Below are 19,705 nucleotides of genomic sequence, written 5' to 3'. Positions count from 1 at the left end.
GAACTCGTCCCATCCCCTCTCTGCCTTCTCCGCACCTCCATTTGCACTAGCAAACCTGGGGCTGGGCCTGCGGTGCGGCCCTGGCCAGGGCACAGTGCCCCAGCAGGAAAGGACCAGATCCCCCATATCACATGCTGCCCGCGGAGGATGACTTTGAGCGGCCACTGTCTGGACTAGCAACCATCTGCTGGCATTTGGTTCTAGTCCCTGGCAACAGTGGACTCCTGCATTAGTCTGAACTTGGATTGGGGACTGGTGACTTCTACTTTCTTGACTGGCTTCTCATCGGTTTTATCCCAACTGCCATTTTATGAGATCCCCGACTTTCTATTTCCATTCTTACCCATATTTGCTTTCTCCTCCTTCCTGTTCTCTCTTTTCAAGGCCCACGTCAGAGCCTAGTGCTCTTAGGAGTACATTAGGAATATGTGATTTGACCACAAAGTGTGTTTGTGATGATTTGGGCAATAACACATATAGGGCCCTGTGCAGTGTAGTTGGCACATTATAAATGCTGAGCAAACATTAACCACTTTTAGCAGGAAAGCTGGTGGTTGTGTGGAAAAGGATAAGGATGAGACCTGCAGTGAGTGTGCTTGTAGGAGAGGAGACTTAGGTGTGGGAAGAGGATTTCAGCATCCCGTTAACATGCAAAGGCACCATGCAACAGACCCCGTTTCAGGAGCATCGATCCAACCCTACAATCACCATCACATGAGATGTGGCCCTGGGGAGTTTACGTAAAGCCACTTAGGTTTGAGTATGCTGTGTTTGAAAATCCTAGAGATGAAAAACTCACTTTAGTCCCTCTCTCACCTTCTTCATCACACTGGTGATGATCAGGATGTCTTCATTCAATAATTACGTACCAAGGATGTGCTGGGAGCTAGATACCAGGTTACTGCAGAAAGCAAAGCGAAGTCCCTGCCTTCCTGCATCTTAACAGTCTGTTCGGGAAGATAGACAGTCAATATGTACATCGCGTAATTAAGTCATCACAGTGAAGACAGCCGTATGAGAAACAGGAGAGAAGCTCTTTCAGAAAGGGTGAATAAGAAGGCCTCCTTGAGGGGCACTGTTGATGAAACATCTGACTCGTGATTTCAGTTCAGGTCGTGACCCCATGCGTGTGAGAACGAGCTCCATGTTGGCTCCGTGTTCAGTGGGGAGTCCGTTTGAGACCTCTCGTCCTCTGCCTCCCCCCCTCCTCCCACTTGAGCATGAGCTCGCTCTCTCTCTCAAATAAATAAATACATCTTTAAAAAAAGAATGCCTCCTTAAGAAGGTGACTTTCAGTCTGAGGTTGGAAGCAAATGAGAATAAACAAAGCAAGCAAAGAATGGGAGGAAAGCCCAAGGAAGACCAATAGTGGGGAAAATGACAGTAATCACTTACCACGTATTGAGCTACTATATGCCAGCACCCGTCCAAGTCACCTCATTTGACCCCACAACTCTGCAAAGAATGTACCAGGGGGATAACTGAGACTCAGCTCAAATAAATCTCCCGAGGCAAGTTCCAACACTGATACTGATTCACACCAGCCTCTAGCTGTGATGCACGGCTTTGTTTTGGAACTGCAAGGTCAGAGCAAGGCAGTGGACCAGAACCAGGAAGAAAGAAAAAGACGAGCCTTCCAGACCACAGCCAAAGGCCAACAACCACTATGAAACAAATGAGGATTTCAAAGGTCTCTCTTAAGGAGAATTGTAATAACCGCCACCATGTTTCAGTGATGGTCTTGTACCAGGCACTTGGTCTTGTACCAAGCAGCTCTCATGTCCTCCTCCCAACCCCTTCAGGTAAGCAGGCGCTGGATCTCTGCTTTGCAGATGAATAAAGGGATGGAAACTTCCTCCCCTGTACCTTCATCCCCCACCCCCGCAACCAGGTCACACACAGACCCAAGTGGAACCACGATTTCAATCTGGGATGTTGACTGCCAAGGCGAGCGATGAGGGAGATTTAAACCATGTCCTATGAGCACTGACCAGAACATAGTTAGCCGGAAGGAAGGAATGCAACAGAGAGCCGGGGAGAGGACCCTGCAAGTATTTGGAAGGTTATTTCGTAGGGAAGCTGGGCCAGATTTGCTGACCTCAGAAAAGAGAACTCAAATCACTGGGTGCAGCGGAGGCTGTCAGCCCTCCACTCAGATCCCCCTTTTCTGGTCGTCCTCTCAATGCCCAGAGGCTGGGTGAGCTTGCTGGCACATCCTCACTGTGGCACCCTTTTCTGGAGAATTGGCCTGGGGGGTGGGGGGGGAGGGCGGACATACTATGAAGCAACTCAATGTCTGCTCTATCCCAGCCACTCCTCCGAACTCAATTTTGACATGTACAATGACTGTCTGAAAATCCAGCCCCCTCTTTGTACAACTTGCTTTAATAATAACTAAAGTGCAAAAAGACTGTGATTTGGAAACAAAATGAATTCCACGGCATCCTGCAGACACAAAGCAAACCAAAAGAGGACACAGGTAATGTTGCACTCTCAAAATACAGTTTGGGAGTGTCTCCCTGTGGGTATTTTATTTAAGCCCTGGGGCTTTCCCTCCCTTGGCTAATTGACAGGTCAATGATTTCTAGTCTCTTTGCACACCTAATATTTGCCTCCTTGGTTTAATCAAGAAAAGATGGAGGAAAAAGCAAAGACATCTGACTGTAGCAAAAAGCACTTGTGAAAAGCATTAAGCCAAGATCAAATATTTATGCTTCAGCAAGTTAGCTAACTGATTGTAATATCCAAGGATAATAAATCATTTGGAAAAAAAGGGAGAAAAAGCGATCAATGTGAATAGTATAATTTGCCTTTCATCAAGAGCTCTTGATTTTTTTTGCTGTCACTGTTCACCTAACAATGATAGTTTCTGACTTCTTTTTCTTCTCTTTTAAAAGTACTTTTCACCCTCCCCACTCCACAACGCCCCCTGCTCAGATGCACGTTACTACAGGAGGTTTTGCGAAGGAGACAATGGATTCCATATTTTGTGAGCTATAAGAGGGGATGCGTGTACTTTTCTTTAGCCTTTGTCTCTGTTTCAGCAACTCCTGCTGTGGTTACATGATTAAGAAATTGATTGAACTTCGAGAGACTGGAGCATTTCAAAGAACGGCCACATTCAAATTACAGATTTCAGTAAAAGAGACTTATGAGAAACATTAACAGCTACCAACTGGCCAATAGCTTTCATCCCAACCACCCCTCCCTCCCCGCCAAGCCCACATGGGCACCAGCTAATAAACGAAATGTAGATAACAGAAGAAAAATGATAGTGAGCAATTTGACATTCTTCACTGTTAATGTTTTCTAAAAATCTACCTTTTTAGTATTTGAAACAGTACCATTCATCTTGTTGCATTTTTAAAATTTTTATTATGTGCTTCAATTACCAAATCTTCCCGGGAAAGTCTGCAACAAGGTCACACCTGGAAGATAAATTGCTCTACGATTTATCGTCAGACTATGAAATGACCTGATCCTTGGTGCTTCTGGAATTTGGTTCTCCTGATTTTTAGATCTTATTTATAACAGCTTTATTGAGATAAAATTCACATACCGTAGAATTCATCCATTTAAAGTATACAATTCAGTGGTTTTTACTATATTCACAGAGTTGATTTTCTTTTAAGTAACCACAATTCCCTTGTTTTAAAATGGTATTTTTTGGAAGGAAAGCCATAGAGAAGAATCTAGAAGACCTTCTAACCTTATGAACTTTGAACTCAAAGAATCAACTGCTACTTTTCTTCTACCCCATGGCTCTGTTCTTTGTAAATGTTTAATTTTATTTCTGGGCACACTCATTTGACCAATTCCAACCTTCCACCAAGAAGTCCTCTATGCCTAGTGGCCCTAGAAAAGTAGTTTCATTAGGTTAAAACTCGCACTTGCTACAGAAAGCACAGCTGGGACTTTGCTGATGGAAAATAAAACTTCTGGCTTCGCTTAGTTTTCCTTACAGACATTTCTGGGCACAGCTCATTGCAGACTGATCTTTATGACTTCATTACTTGCTCAAGGCAAGTGATTTATTATTAGTAGCACCAACATAAATTCATAGAGGAAAAATCTTTATAAAATATCAATGAACCAATTTTCACTTTTTATACTTGGTGCTGCCTGTGATTTGCATGCACACCCTCATCCCAGCCCACCCCACCCCATACACATTCAGTAGTACGGCTGATGGGTCTGATTCTGTTGTCTTTTCCTTTTATAAAAGGAGATCATTACATCTGAACACTTACTGTTCACTCAGTTCCTGTGAACCATCCCTTCCCACCCCAGACTTCCTGTGATTCTTGGGAGGAGTGAGCCCGGGAACCTGGATTTTATACAAACTTTCCAGGTGACTCTGATGGCCCAACATTGGGAACCAAGACTACTCCGTCACATCCTGAAGACTGGATATTCAGTGCAAGCACTGGACAGCTTCGTGGCTGATATTCAGGGAGACAGATGTACCAGAATTAAATCACCAGCTGCTAGAATCTGAATGCTTGTATCTTCCCAAAATTCCCATGTTGAAATTCGGACTCCCACAGTGATGGTATTACAAGACGAGGCCTTTGGACATTGATTAAGACATAAGGGAGGAGTCTTTGTGATGCGATTAGAGCCCTTATAAAAGAGGCCCCATCTCTTCCCGTCTTCTTCCCCAGAAACCTCTCACCTCCTCTGTCATGTGAGGACACACCGGGGAGTCACCAGCTTTGGGCCAGGAAGAGGGCTCTCACCAGAATCCGACCATGCTCAAAACTCGAGCTTCCAGCCTCCAGAACTATAAGAAGCAGGTTTTTGCTGTTCGTATGCCACCCGGTCTGTCTGACTTGGTTATAGCAGCCCCAGCCGACTAAGATATGAACTGTTCTAAAGTCTGAGAGTGCCTGAATCAGCATATCCACTCAATGCCACATGCAGGAACTTCAAGAGAAACAAGACTTGACCTCTACGTCTTACAGGAATCTGGACATGTAAACCAGCAAATTACAATAAAGTATTTAAAGTACAAAACCAAAAATATGGTGCAAGACCAATCTGAGGAAAACTGTTAAAAACCACATTCAGGTTGCCTGTATCTCTTCTTTCTTTCTTCTGACCTCTCATCCCCCCACCCAAACACAAGTCACCCCCCTGCACACAACACACAACACACACACACACACACACACACAAACACCCCATGTACACACACACTCTTCCCCCATATACTCCCCACTCACACATCACACAGATAGGGCTGCCAAATTTAAATAACCTATTAAACTAGACTTTCAGATAAACATATTTGAGATATACCTCTTCTAAAAAGAATTTCATGATTTATTTGAAATTCTAATTTAACCAAGGTCCTGTCTTTTACTTGGGAACTCTTCATACCTCTTTCTCCCTCTGTCTTTCTCGCCCCCTCTCTCTTTCACACACCTACACCTACACACACACACACACCCACCCACACACACACACCCACCCACACACACACCCCTCTACCCTAGTTTCGCATAGGTCTACAACACTGCTAAAAATTCCTATAAGAGGGCACCTGGGTGGCTCAGTGGGTTAAGCCTCTGCCTTCAGCTCAGGCTGTGATCCCAGGATCCTGGGATCAAGTCCCGCATTGGGCTCTCTGCTCAGCAGGGAGCCTGCTTCCCCTCTCTCTCTGCTCTGTCTTTCTGTCTGCTTGTGATCTCTCTCTCCGTCAAATAAATAAATAAAATCTTTTAAAAAAAAATTCCTATAAGAGAATTCTGAGTCACTATCTTTTTTATCTGTCTATATTTTTTGCTTGAATTTTTATAATACGTAGGTCTTACATTTGAAGTGAGAAATTAAAAAATTGTTCAGAAATTATTAAATGCATAATTGGTTCCACAATTTCCTAGGGATGCACCCCCTTCTTCGCCAAGTTCATGAACCTCGACAGAAGATCCTGTTTCTGGGGAACTGTGGAAGCTTTAGAAAGGGGAGAACATGGGTCCAGTAAAAATGGTAGCTAGGAAGGAGGAGGCAACCGGGAGGGCCCTAGGCCTGGAGACTGCTAAATGCATTGGCTCTTTGTTTAAATGGCAAAACTACTACTGACCAAGACTGCTACATTTGGCTGGGAGCCGTGTATGTTCTGTAATAGCGGCTGACCCAGAGTCAAAGGGGCTGTGCTCTGCTTGCCTTCCCCCACATTCAGATGCCATCTTTCTCTCATTTTTATAAAGGCAATACAGAGCTCAATGACCACCTCCGTGAGTTAGCATTTAGGAGAAATTGTTACCTGCTAGCTAGCGTGCTAATCGGCTTAAGAGGCACACCATTCCTCGTAGAGATCTCCCTGTTCCAGAAGGAACACCATCCAGGAAATTCAGAGCACCTGCAGGTGACATGGGCACTTGTCTAGGGCATACAGTGGAAGCCGTCACCCCCTCCTTAGCCTGGCCTCCCTCACACTGAGCTCCAGAGGGAGGTGGGGGACTGCATTTGTCAAAGATGGCTGCACTTCTGCAATGTGACCTCCAACCCAGAAACCTGGTAGGGTTGCAGCTGCCTTAGCGCATAGAGTAGCCCACAGTGCCCACAGGTGGCTTTGGAAGCTACATCTCACAGGTGAGGCAGCTCCACCTGGTCTCTAGCTGCCCTGAGGCTGCCATGCTGTGAAGAAGCCCATGAGGCAGACTCTGAGTCATCCTAGTCTGGGCACCAGATGTGCAGGAATGGACCTTCAGGAGACTCCGGCCCCCTACACTGGCATCACCACTAACCTTGGAGTCTGCCCAATGGAAGCCCCAACACCCTGGAATATTGGCATGCCACTTCCACTCTTCCTTGTCTGATCCCCCAACCCACAGAATCCATGTGTATAAGTCACTCTGCCTTGCAATAACTCATGACACAACAGAACAGAATGCCACGTATAGACCCCGTGAGGGCCAACATGTTCTATCAAACCTAGAGAACAGAACAGTATAATCAAGGCCAATGGCATTGTCCTGAAATCAACCAGATGGACTGCTTCCCTCTCTGGCCCTAACAGTATTTCAAGCCCATGTGATCACTCCAAGACAGAAACCATAGGACAGAAGGAATCAGCAACCAACAAAAGTGGCTTTACTCTCTCATTGTTTCCTGCCAGAGCCATGTTAAGCCATACCAAGACCTTCCCACACCACTCCTAACCTCTGGGCAAGTTTGGTTCCTTCAATCCTCACAACTCCCCCGAGACCCCACGGCTTGCAGAATCCGCTCTGCAAGGTGGCAGGACAGAAAACTTGGCAGAGGCTACTATTCCTCAAGGAGAAGGATGGTTTGATGCCTTTTGGTGTTCTTCCCTGGAAATCAATTTTGAGGTTGTGGTGCTATTCCATGACAACTCTCTTGAGCCTTTTTGGCATATAAAGTAAAAGCTTCTCCTTAATATGTATAAGAACATGCCTAAGAACAGATATAACAAGCAAGCATGGTTTCTAAATGAAGGGGGAGTTCAGCAGACGGTTTGCAAACATTAAGAATTCTCTTACTTTGTGCAGACAGATTTGCAGCCCATACCTGGGAAAAGACACAGAGAACTTAGGAAACCCCACAAAAAGACTGTTAGAAACTAGCTCCAGTTCATTAATTCCACGGATCACCCGTGAAATAGAAGAGTCGCTCACTACATACTGTTGTTAGGGGTCTCCAGGGTAAGGGATTTTTCTGAGGGGCTCCAGTGACAATTGCATATGTTTTTTTTTCAATATTTTATTTAATTATGTCAGAGAGAGAGAGCACAAACAGGGGAAGCAGCAGCCAGAGGGAGAAGCAGGCTTCCCGCTGAGCAAGGAGCCCAATGTGAGACTCAATCCCAAGACTCTGAGATCATGATCTGAGCTGAAGGCAGATGCTTAACCAACTGAGCCACCCACCCATCCCCACATATAGTTTAAATAAGCACCTGTGATTATTTAATAAGGTCCAAGAGGATGCCCAGATCACTTCTGTACTCTCATTGTATTCACAATTTAGGATGCTCATCGTCTCCAAGAAGTAGAATAGCCAGGAGTCGTGAAAAAGTCTTGAGTCAGTTGAAGAGGTTGTGCCCAATTTAAAAACAAACCTAATGGCACTCATTTTTCAGGGAGGACAACAGAGACTTCCCACTTGGACCCTCTACTGGTAACAAACCCTGTGTGGGATGGAACTGCTAGCAAATTCCTGAGACTTTGCTTCGGCCAGCTCTGCTATGTGATGTACTAATAGTCTCCCCAGAAGGGACGCCATTAATCTGAGATTCCTTCCGGAAGGATGACATACCATGTACTTCCAGCTTTCCATAAGTGACAGGATGTGGTGGTCCGAGCACTGACCGAGAGACAGCCCAGGTCTCAACAGTTAAGACTTCTGCCGTAAAAATGTTACTAAATGAGTTCTCCGGGAACAAAATAAGCCCGCTGGAAGTGCTGGGAAATATTTTCATCATCATGCCGAGGGTCCTGATTATTCTTTATGATGCTACTATCACCACGGAGCTGCCGCCGGCTTGACCGTGGCCATTCATTCCTCCTTAATAGCCCCCAAATAGCAAAAATGTCCCCCTCTTTCCCAGAAGTAGCAAGCTCGGAACAGTTTCCTATTGCTGTCCTGAGAACTGAATGTTTTTCTTGCTCCGTGTCATAAAACGCCTGTCTCCAATCCAAGGATGGCAACTAGATTTCTAACCTATTTTCTCTCCTTTTAGGACCATAGGGAGAGAAGAATCCTAAGGCCATGTCTGGAGTCAGGAAGATGGAGTTTCATGATTGACTAATGATGTCTGCAAGGGATTAGGGAGGGAGTAAAGACATTGGCCATGGGTTTGCGATCATGGCTCGGACCTAAAAGCCGCTCTCCCAAAACAACAGGACTGTTACAAAAATCAGCCATAACTTAGCAGGAGAAATGTAAACAAATGCCTGTTTGGTGTTTTGTTCTGTTTGTTTTAATATTGCTCTTTTTATACCACTAGCACTTGACGGGGAAAAAAACTGTGAAAAATGAGTCCATTTTATTACACTCCCAGATCCTGCTACTGATTCTGGTGGGATTAGCGCTAATAAACCTCTAGATGGAAGATTGAATTGTAGCGGCTGCAATCCCCATTTTATATCGTTACAGATAATACGTACTCACCAAAAGTAACTTTATTATTCTTCTGACATCTTTTATCTAATTCAGAAATGGGCCATTCCAGCCGTGAGATGTGTGTGCCGCATGCCAATATGCCCAGAAGCTGGGCAAACACCAGCGTGCTGATGGCTCAGGAAGCAGGATTTGAGCTTGACGCCCTCAAGCCTCCCCACAGCCCCCACTGCCCTGTGATCACATTCCCAGGAGCGAGTCAGTAACAGCTGCTTCCTGCTTCCTGGGCACTACGTGGTCATGCAGAGGGCAGGAAGCTCTGAGCCACTTTGGACTCCCCACTGTTTTAAGGGCTGGGGACCACATTCAGGTCAAGCACAAAGCAGCTGACCTCAGCCCCCAAACATTTAGAGTCTCCAAACTGAGGAGGGAGGGAATCGGGCTGTACGTTAGGCTAGGAGCCTCAGGCAATGTGGACTCCATGTGAGTACCATCCACAGCCCGGTCCACCGCAGTGGAAATGTTCTGGTGATCTGCCTGTCCGAAGAGGTAGCCGTAGGTATCTACTGAGCACATATACTGGAACTGATGAAGCTGAGACAAGTGGAATGCTTACTTTTATGTCATTTTCATGAATATAAATTATTTAAGTAGCCTTAGGTGATGTTGGGCAAGCAATTTAACTTACCCAGCCCTCAGTTTTACTTCCTACAGACTCTGAAATCCACCTGCTTTTCCCCCTCTCTCCTCAGCGCTATAACCCCCTAACACAAGCTATTCTGTCTGTCTCTGCCCAGGATAGCCACCGCAGCCTCCTAGTCAATTGTCCTTGCTAATTGTGGACAGTAAGCCCTTAGAAAAATAAAAATTGGACTAAAAAACCTGTTAATTGTGGATGGGGAGCCCTTAGAAAAATAAAAATTGGACTAAAAAACCTATCAACAGCTTCCCAGTGCTTTTCAGATAAAGGCCACAATCACTAACATGGCCAGTTTATAAGACCCTTGCGGCCTGCTCCCTCCTACTTCCCCAGCATGAACCCTCACTGCCCTATCCTGGACCCTGGGCTCCAGCCACTCTGGCCTTACCCTGTCCCTTGAAACTCCATGCTCTTTCCTGCCCCAGGGCCTTGGCACATTCTTCCTCTCCCATTTCTTACCCTCCCTCATCCGTCTCTCCCTCTGCCTTATTTACTTGAGTACATCCTTTAGAACTCAGCTCAAGCATTACTCATCCACGGAAGTCTGCAGTGTGGGTCCCATTCTCTGTTGTAAAGTCTATGAAGATTAGAATCTACCCCTTCAGGACACTATGACCTGCCAACTTTGAGGTCACTGCTCTCATGATAAGGGAGAATAAACGTTTATCAGACATGTAGCTGCATCCCAGAGGAAGAGGGCACAACTGGAATATCTAAGTGATGTGGGGGGACTGGCTCAAGGCAGCTCTTTCAATGCAGGGCCCAGCAGGGTGTACACAAGTTTCATAACACAATCATTTAGGACTGATGAATATGGCAAGGCAAGGGTTTTGAAGCAGCCTTGAAAAGTCATTTGATGAGCCCTGTTGAGCAACGAGCTACAGCCCTGAGAAAAGGACATTGACCCTGATGCCAGCGAGCTGGGAAGTCTCAAGTTAGATAAATAGATTTTCCCAAACAACACAGCTATGTGTCACTTCAGCTTCTGGTGTGCTAAGTCCTCTTAGGCACAGTCAATAGTAAACTTCGTTAACGAAGATGGGGAGCTACACGCTTGCAAATGGGCCTGCTTCTCAGCTCATAGCAGAATTTGTGACGTGTGCATCTGGTGATGACTTGATTCATGTCTCTCTCTCCCCCTCTGGCAGGAAACCCCACGAGAGCAGAAGTGTATCTGCTTCTTGAATCACCCCTGTACCCCAGCACTCAATCTTGTATGTCTGGCAACAAATATTTGTGGAACAAATAAACAAACAAACATAAGGAAGAAGTGGACCCGTGAGATTCTGCACAGGGTGAGGGCATTAAGAGAAAAGCTGCAGGAGGAGGAAGAGGCAGTTCATAAGAGGGAAGGAGAACGGGGCAGAATGGAGACCACACCCCTGGGTCAACAAACATGCGCTTCCGGCTGCAGACACACTCTCAGGACTCAAAGTTGTTCCGCCTTGTGTCTGTAGTATCTATCGCTGCCTATGTCTCTTTCTCGCTCTTTCTGCCCTGACATCTAGGCCCCTGCAACACCCCCTTCCACCTCACCATTCATCTATCAAAACCTTTGATCAGTCACATACCATCCACTCCTGCAAATTAAAGTCATGCAGCCTCTCTCCCAGAAGCTTTATCATCAGCTTTGTTTCTTGTTGTGGAATCAGAGGCAGCCTCTTTCCTCTGTCTCAGGGAAGCAAAAGGTCATCCCACAAACTTTCAGTGAGCCTCTGCTGCATGCCCAGGCACTTCCTGAGCAAGCCAGAGCCATCAAAGAGGGCTGACTGCCCTTCCGACCATCTTCAGAGATCCCTGTGGACAGGAGCTCACCCTGCAAAACTTCTGGCAAGCAGGGTCACATTTCCCTCCTGTGTACCAGGGTCAGCCCACAATACACTTGGGATTCCTATGTGATAAGACTCCTTCCTTGACCAAACTTTACTCAGCTCCTCTAAGCCCTCATGTCATCTAGGCTGTGAACTTGACCATCCATGTGCTTGGCCTGCTTACTCCAGTCTTAGCAAAGAAACCTAAGTCAGGGTAGCAAGACTCTCACCACTCTTACTATTAGTCAATTTTCTCTTAGTGATTTTCCATCCATTGACCTTCACATTTTGCTCACGGGCTGTAAATCCCTAGATGATTTTGCCGCATTTGGAGCTCAGCTTAGTTCTATACTGAAATCTCTCTCCCTACTGTAGCACAGAGGAAATCCATTACTATATTTCGGATTTAATCTGAAACAAGCATCCTGTGCCAAAGTTTTTCTTTTACATATGAGCTTACACAGAGACTCCAAAGAGCGGGATGTCGTTGCTTATGTCTACATTAATATCCTCCCACTTTCCAGGGTACAGGACCCCTGGATCAGGGCCCTTCTAATTGTAAAAGATAGAAATCCAACTCAAACAAGCTGGGGGAAAAAAGGAAGTTGCTCATTGCCATTTCTAGGAAGCCCACAGCATGACTAGACATGGGGCTCAAACTTCATTCTCAAGAGAATGTCTCTTATCATTTCCTTGGCTCTGCTTTCCCTTTGTTGACTTCATAGTCAGAGAAGTTCAAGGCTTATTTGATCCTTTGTATTTTTCACATCACAAGAAGAGAAATGTCATCTTTCATCTCATATCCGAGTCCCTCCAAAAAAAAGGTCTGAATGGCCCTGCCCAAGTCATACATCAACCCACAGACCACTCCCGGGTTCCCTGATGAACCTGAGACCCTGAGATCGCCAGGGCAGAGATACTCAGGCACCTTTAGTAGACATCCCCTCCCCAATCCATACAGTCGGGCGGCAGTGGTGCTCAAAGAGAATGATAACGAACAGGCAGACATCCACTACCTAGTGCTACTCCACGTGTGATACATGGACCAGGCAACACAGGGGAACTCATAAGAAATGCAGATTCCTAGGCCCCATCCTAGATGAACTGATTCAGACTGTGTAAGAGTGGACTCCAACAACCTGTTTTAAGAAGCTTTCCAGGTGGTTCTATGCATGCTCAAGTTTGAGACCCACTGCACTTTTCAACCCATTTAATCAGAAGTCACAAACTGAAGAGTAGTGGTTATACAATGAACTGTCACTCCTGGAAACAAACAGAGTCTTGAAATGAGGATCACCCAGGAGTACCTGTGTGGCTCAGTGGGTTAAGCCTCTGCCTTTGGTTCAGGTCATGATCTCAGGGTCCTGGGATCAAGCCCTGCATCAGGCTCTCTGCTCAGCAGGGAGCCTGCTTCCTCCTCTTTCCCTGCCTGCCTCTCTCCTACTTACGATCTCTGTCTGTCAAATAAATAAAATCTTAAAAAAAAAAAAGAAAGAAAAGAAAAAGAAAAAAAGAAATGAGGATCACCCAGCCCTTACAAATGCCTTCCCATCATTTCTTATTCCCTAAGTGGGTCCTTCTATGTGTCAAGCACTGAGCTAGATTCTGCATACCCAGAAACAAATACAAAGCCACCCTAGTCCTACAGAACCAGAGACTTTCAGTCTAGGATGAACTTTACAGATGCATTATCACATTCTATTGATAAGATTATGAAATGATATAAGCCTTTCTGGAGAGTAATCAAGCAATATATACCAAGAATCATAAACATCAGGCACCTGGGTGGCTCAGTTGGTTAAGCAACTGCCTCCCACTCAGGTCATGATCCCAGAGACCCAGGATCAAGTCCCGCACTGGGCTCCCAGCTCCATGGGGAGTCTGCTTCTCCCTCTGACCTTCTCCCCTCTCATGCTCTCTCTCTCTCTCTCAAATAAACTCTAAATAAACTCTAAAAAAACATAAATATCTTTGTGCCCTATTAATCCAACTTCTAGAAATAAAAGTTCCTAGGAAGTGAACAGTGATGTGGATCAAAGGTTATATATAAGTCTTGGTAGCATTTTTCATCATGGGAAATAATGAAGACAACTGGAATAGCCAATGTAATGGGAAAATAGCTAAATAAGTTATGATTCATTCATGAAAAATCACATTCATGACTAGTTTTTAATAGCTTCAAAAAATGATTGCCATATGATACTAAGTTTCATTGAAGTACAATATTGGCTCTGCCTCAGTTTTTACTTCCCAGAATCTCTGTATTAGTTAATTCCTGCTGTGTAAGAAATTACCCACAAGCCTAATGCCTTAAAACAACACCACTGATTATATCATAGTTTCCTTCTGTCGGGAAATTAAAAGTAGCTTAATAGGGTCCTCTGACTCTCATTCCCTCACCAGGCTATGGTCATATTAAGACTCAAGTACAGAAGGACCAGCTTCTGAGCTCACTCTGGTGGTTGCTGGTATGACTCAGTACTCGTAGGCTTGGGCTCATGGTCTCCTTCACTTTCTCTCACATAGGGCAGGAGGAGTCAAGATGGTGGAGAATTAGCAGGCTGAGACAACATCAGGTAGGAGGAGATCAGCTAGATAGCTTATCAAACCATTCCAAACACCTACAAATCCAACAGGAGATAGAAGAGAAGAGCAGCAACAATTCTAGAAACAGAAAATTGACCACTTTCTGAAAGGTAGGACTGGTGGAGAAGTGAATCCAAAGCGACAGGAAGATAGACCGCGGGGGGAGGGGGGAGGGACCAGCTCCGGGCAAGCGGCGGAGCAACGGAGCACAAAATCAGGACTTTTAAAAGTCTGCTCCACTGAAGAACATCGCTCCAGAGGCTAAACCGGGGTGAAGCCCACGCAGGGACAGTGTGGTCTCAGGTCCTGCAGGGTCACAGAAGGATCAGGGGTGTCTGAGTGTTGCGGAGCTCACAGGTATTAGAGCAGGGAAGCCAGCTACAGAGACGGAGCCAAGGAGTGAGCTCTCAGCTTGGGGTTACCTTAACTTGTGGTCCGTGGCACAGGCCACTGCTCTGTGAGCAGAGACCCCACAAAACCCAGGGAGACTCCTCTGGAAGAGCGCAGGGATCTGCAGAGTTTGGAGACTCCAGGCAGGGCTGCATGCCAGAGACAGAGACGCGTGGCCACAGGCTGGGTGAGCTCGGAGCGCAGCAGGAGGCCAAGGAGATGGGAGTGATTGACTGCTTCTCTCTGAGGCTGCACTAAGGAGTGGGGCCCTGAGCTCTCAGCTCCTCCAGGTTGGAGACTGGGAGGCCACCATTTTCATTCCCGTCCTCTGGAATTCTACAGAAAGCTTTCAGGGAACAAAAGCTCCTGAAAGGGAACCCAAGCAGATTACTTAGCCTGGCCTCTGGCAAGGGTGGTGTAATTCTGCCTTGGGCAAAGACACTTGAGAATCACTACAACAGGACCCTCCCCAAGAAGATCAGCAAGCAACCCAGCCACGACCAAGTTCACTTACCAAGGAGAACAGCGGAATTCCAGAGGAGGAGAAAGCAAAGCATGGAATTCATGGCTTTCTCCCCATGATTCCTTAGTCTTGCAAAGTTAATTAATTTGTTTTAATTTTATTTTTTTCTTCTGCTAAATTTTTTTTAACTTTTACCCTTTCCTCTTTTAACATTTTTAACTAGTTTATCTTAACATTACCTTTCCAAAAAAAAATCTTTTTTGAAACTTCATTATTATAGTCATATTTTATCCTTCATTGTATCTAACTTTATTTTTTATATGCACATAGGGTTTTTTCCTCTAAGAAAATTTGGGATACAACTTCTTATACTAGATCAAAATATACCCTAAATCTAGCACAGGGCTTTATTCTAGTCTCCAGCCTGAGCAAACTCTCCACTTTCTTTTTCTTTATTCTCCCAACCAACTTATCTTATCAACTCCTTTTTTAGAAATTAAAAAAAAAATTTTTTCATCTTTATAGTCATATTCCATCCTTTCATCATGTTTACCCTTATATATGTTTTTCATTCTTTAAAATTTTGGGAGGTAGTTTCTTCTAAGAGACAAAAATACTCCCAAAATTAAGTGGGTTCTATTCACCAGTCTAATATACATATTTTTTTTCTTTTTTATATTTTTTCTTTATTTTTTTTAAGATTTTATTTATTTATTTGACAGAGAGAGAGATCACAAGTAGGCAGAGAGGCAAGCAGAGAGAGAGGAGGAAGCAGGCTCCCCCCGGAGCAGAGAGCCCAATGCGGGGCTCGATCCCAGGACCCTGAGATCATGACCCGAGCCGAAGGCAGTGGCTTAATCCACTGAGCCACCCAGGCACCATCTTTCTTTATTTTTTTTTATTTGTTTTTTCTGAATTTCTTTTTATCCCCTTTCTTCCACCCCATGATTTGGGGTCTCTTCTGATCTGGTTAAAGCACATTTTACTGGGGTCTTTGCCACCCTTTTAGTATTTTATTCACTCCTTCATATATTCTTATCTGGATAAAATGACAAGGCAGAAAAACTCACCACAAAAAAAAAAAAAAAAAGAAAAAAAAAAGAACAAGAGGCAATACTGAAGGCCAGGGACCTAATCAATATGGACATTGGTAATATGTCAGATCTATAATTCAGAATGATGATTCTCAAGGTGCTAGCCAGGCTCAAAATAGGCATGGAAAATATAAGAGAAACCTGTCTGGAGAAATAAAAGCCCTTTCTGAAGAAATAAAAGAACTAAAATCTAATGAAGTTGAAATTTAAAAAAGTATTTATGAGGTGCAATAAAAAATGGAGGCTCTTACTGGTAGGATAAATGAGGCAGAAGAGGGAAGGAGTGATATAGAAGACCAAATGACAGAGAATAAAGAAGCTGAGCAAAAGAGACAAACAACTACTGGACCACAAGGGGAGAATTTGAGAGATAAGTGATACCATAAGATGAAACAGTATTAGAATAACTGGGATCCCAGAAGAAGAAGAAAGAGAGAGGGGAGCAGAAGGTATATTGGAGTGAATTATAGTAGAGAATTTCCCTAATTTGGCAAAGGGAACAAGCATCAAAATCCAGGAGGCACAGAAAATCCCCCTCAAAATCAATAAAAATAGGTCCACACCCCATTATCTAATAATAAAATTTTCAAGTCTTAGAGACAAGGAGAAAATCCTGAAAGCAGCTTGGAACAAGAGGTCTGTAGCATATAATGGTAGAAATATTAGATTGGCAATAGACCTATCCACAGAGATCTGGCAGGCCATAAAGAACTGGCATGATATATTCAGAGCACTAAACGAGAAAAATATGCAGCCAACAGTACTATATCCGGCTAGGCTGTCATTGAAAACAGAAGGAGAGATAAAAAGCTTCCAGGACAAACAAAAATTAAGAGAATTTGCAAACACTAAACCAGCCCTACAGAAAATATTGAAAGGGGTCCTCTAAGCAAAGAGAGAGCCTAAAAGTAACAGACCAGAAAGGAACAGAGACCATATATAGTAGCAGTCACCTTTCAGGCAACACAATGGCACTAAATTCATATCTTTCAATAGTTACCCTGAATGTAAATGGGTTAAATGCCCCAATCAAAAGAATGGATAAAAAAATAAGATCCAGGGGCACCTGGGTGGCTCAGTGGGTTAAAGCCTCTGCCTTCAGCTCAGGTCATGATCCCAGGGTCATCCCAGCCCCACATCGGGATCTCTCCTCAGCGGGGAGCCTGCTTCCCCTCCTCTCTCTCTCTCTGTCTGCCTCTCTACCTACTTGTCATCTCTGTCAAATAAATAAAATCTTAAAAAAAAAAAAGACCCAATTATATCTTGTCTGCAAGAAACTCATTTTAGACCCAAAGACACCTCCAGATTTAAAGTGAAGGGGTGGAAAACAACTTATCATGCTAATGGACATCAAAAGAAAGCTGGGGTGGCAATCCTTAAATATTGGATTTTAAGCCAAAGACTATAATAAGAGATGAGGAAGAACCCTATGTCATACTTAAAAGGTGTGAACAACAAGAAGATCTAACAGTTTTAAATATCTATGCCCCTAACAAGGGAGCAGCCAATTATATAAACCAATTAATAACAAAATCAAAGAAACACATCAACAATAATACAATAATAGTAGGGGACTTTAACACCCCCCTCACTGAAATGGACAGCTCATCTAAGCAAAAGATCAACAAGGAAATAAAGGCCTTAAATGACACACTGGACCAGATGAACAGCACAGATATACTTAGAGCACTCCATCCCAAAGAAACAGAAAACACATTCTTCTCTAGTGCACATGAAATATTCTCCAGAATAGATCACATCCTGGGTCACAAATCAGGTCTCACTATCACCACTACTATTCAACATAGTACTGGAAGCCCTAGCCTCAGCAATCAGACAACCAAAAGAAATAAAAGGCATCCAAATAGGCAAAGAACAAGTCAAACTCTCACTCTTTGCAGATGATATGATACTTTACGTGGAAAACCCAAAAGAATCCACCCCCAAACTTCTAGAACTCATACAGGAATTCTGCACAATCAATACACAGAAATCAGTTGCATTTCTACACACCAACATCAAGACATAAGAAACAGACATTAAAGAGTCAATCCCATTTATAATTGCACCCAAAACCATAAGATACCTAGGAATAAATCTAACCAAAGTGGCAAAAAATATTTACTCAGAAAAGTATAAAATACTCATGAAAGAAATTGAGGAAGACACAAAGAAATGGAAAAACATTCCATGCTCACAGATTGGAAGAACAAATATTGTGAAAATGTCTATGCTGCCTAGAGCAATCTACACATTTAATGCAATCGCTATCAAAATACCAAAAACTTTTTTTTAAGGAAATGGAACAAATAATCCTAAAATTTATATGGAACCAGAAAAGATCCCAAATACCCAGAGGAATATTGAAAAAGAAAACCAAAGTTGGTGGCATCACAATTCCAGACTTCAAGCTCTATTAAAAAGCTGTAATCATCAAGACAATATGGTACTGACACAAAAACAGACACATAGATCAAGAGACAGAATAGAGAGCCCAGAAATGGACCCTCAACTCTATGGCCAACTAATCTTCGATAAAGCAGGAAAGAATGTCCAATGGAAAAAAGACAGTCCCTTCAACAAATGGTGTTGGGAAAATTGGACAGCCACATGTAGAAGAATGGAACTGGACCATTTCCTTATACCACACACAAAAATAGACTCAAAATGGATGAAAGACCTCAATGGGAGACAGGAATCCATCAAAATCCTTGAAGCAACCAGGCAGCAACCTCTTCGATCTCAGGCACAGCATTTTCTTCCTAGAAACATCATCAAAGGCAAGGAAAGCAAGGGCAAAAATGAACTATTGGGACTTCATCAAGATCAAATGCTTTTGTACAGCAAAGAAAACTGTCAACAAAACCAAAAGACAACCAATGGAATGGGAGAAGATATTCACAAATGACATATCAGATAAAGGGCTAGTATCCAAAATCTATAGAGAACTTACCCACTCTTTCTGTCATTTTTCCTTGCCGCCATAATGGTGTGCATGAATGTCCTGGCAGATGCTCTCTAGAGCATTAACAATGATGAAAAGAGAGGCAAATGCTTCTATTTAAGCCATGCTCCAAAATCATCATCCGGTTTCTCACTGTGATGATGAAGCATGGTTACATTGGCAAATTTGAAATCACTGATGATCACAGAACAGGGAAAATTATTGTGAACCTCACAGGCAGATTGAACAAGTGTGGAGTGATCAGTTCTAGATTTGATATACAACTGAAAGATCTGGAAAAATGGCAGAATAACCTGCTCCTATCCCGCCAGTTTGGTTTCATTGTACTGACAACCTCAGCTGGCATCATGGACCATAAAGAAGCAAGATGAAAACACACAGGAGGGAAAGTCCCGGGATTGTTTTTCTAGGGATGTAATACATTCATACAAATAAAATGCCTCAATGGAAAAAAAAAAAAAAAAAAAAAGGACTTATCAAACTCAACACCTAAAGAACAAAGAATCCAATCAAGAAATGGGCAGAAATCAAAAGAAATGAAATCTTGCCATTTGCGACGACGTGGATGGAACTAGAGCGTATCATGCTTAGTGAAATAAGTCAATCGGAGAA

General features: G+C 43.8%; 1 protein-coding gene across 1 annotated transcript; it reads left to right on the top strand.

Moving 5' to 3' along the window:
- The first annotated feature begins 19,179 nt into the window (after window positions 1-19,179).
- Window positions 19,180-19,464, top strand: LOC123933144 (40S ribosomal protein S15a-like). Its single transcript, XM_045992123.1, has one exon. It carries the CDS (start codon window positions 19,180-19,182, stop codon window positions 19,462-19,464), a length of 285 nt encoding a protein of 94 aa, XP_045848079.1.
- The last annotated feature ends 241 nt before the right edge of the window (window positions 19,465-19,705 follow it).

Source organism: Meles meles, chromosome 20, assembly GCF_922984935.1.
Source record: "Meles meles chromosome 20, mMelMel3.1 paternal haplotype, whole genome shotgun sequence".
NCBI classification, from domain to species: Eukaryota; Metazoa; Chordata; class Mammalia; order Carnivora; family Mustelidae; genus Meles; species Meles meles.
The sequence above is the reverse complement of the archived record's forward strand: the minus strand, read 5'-3'. Positions and strand labels throughout refer to the sequence as shown.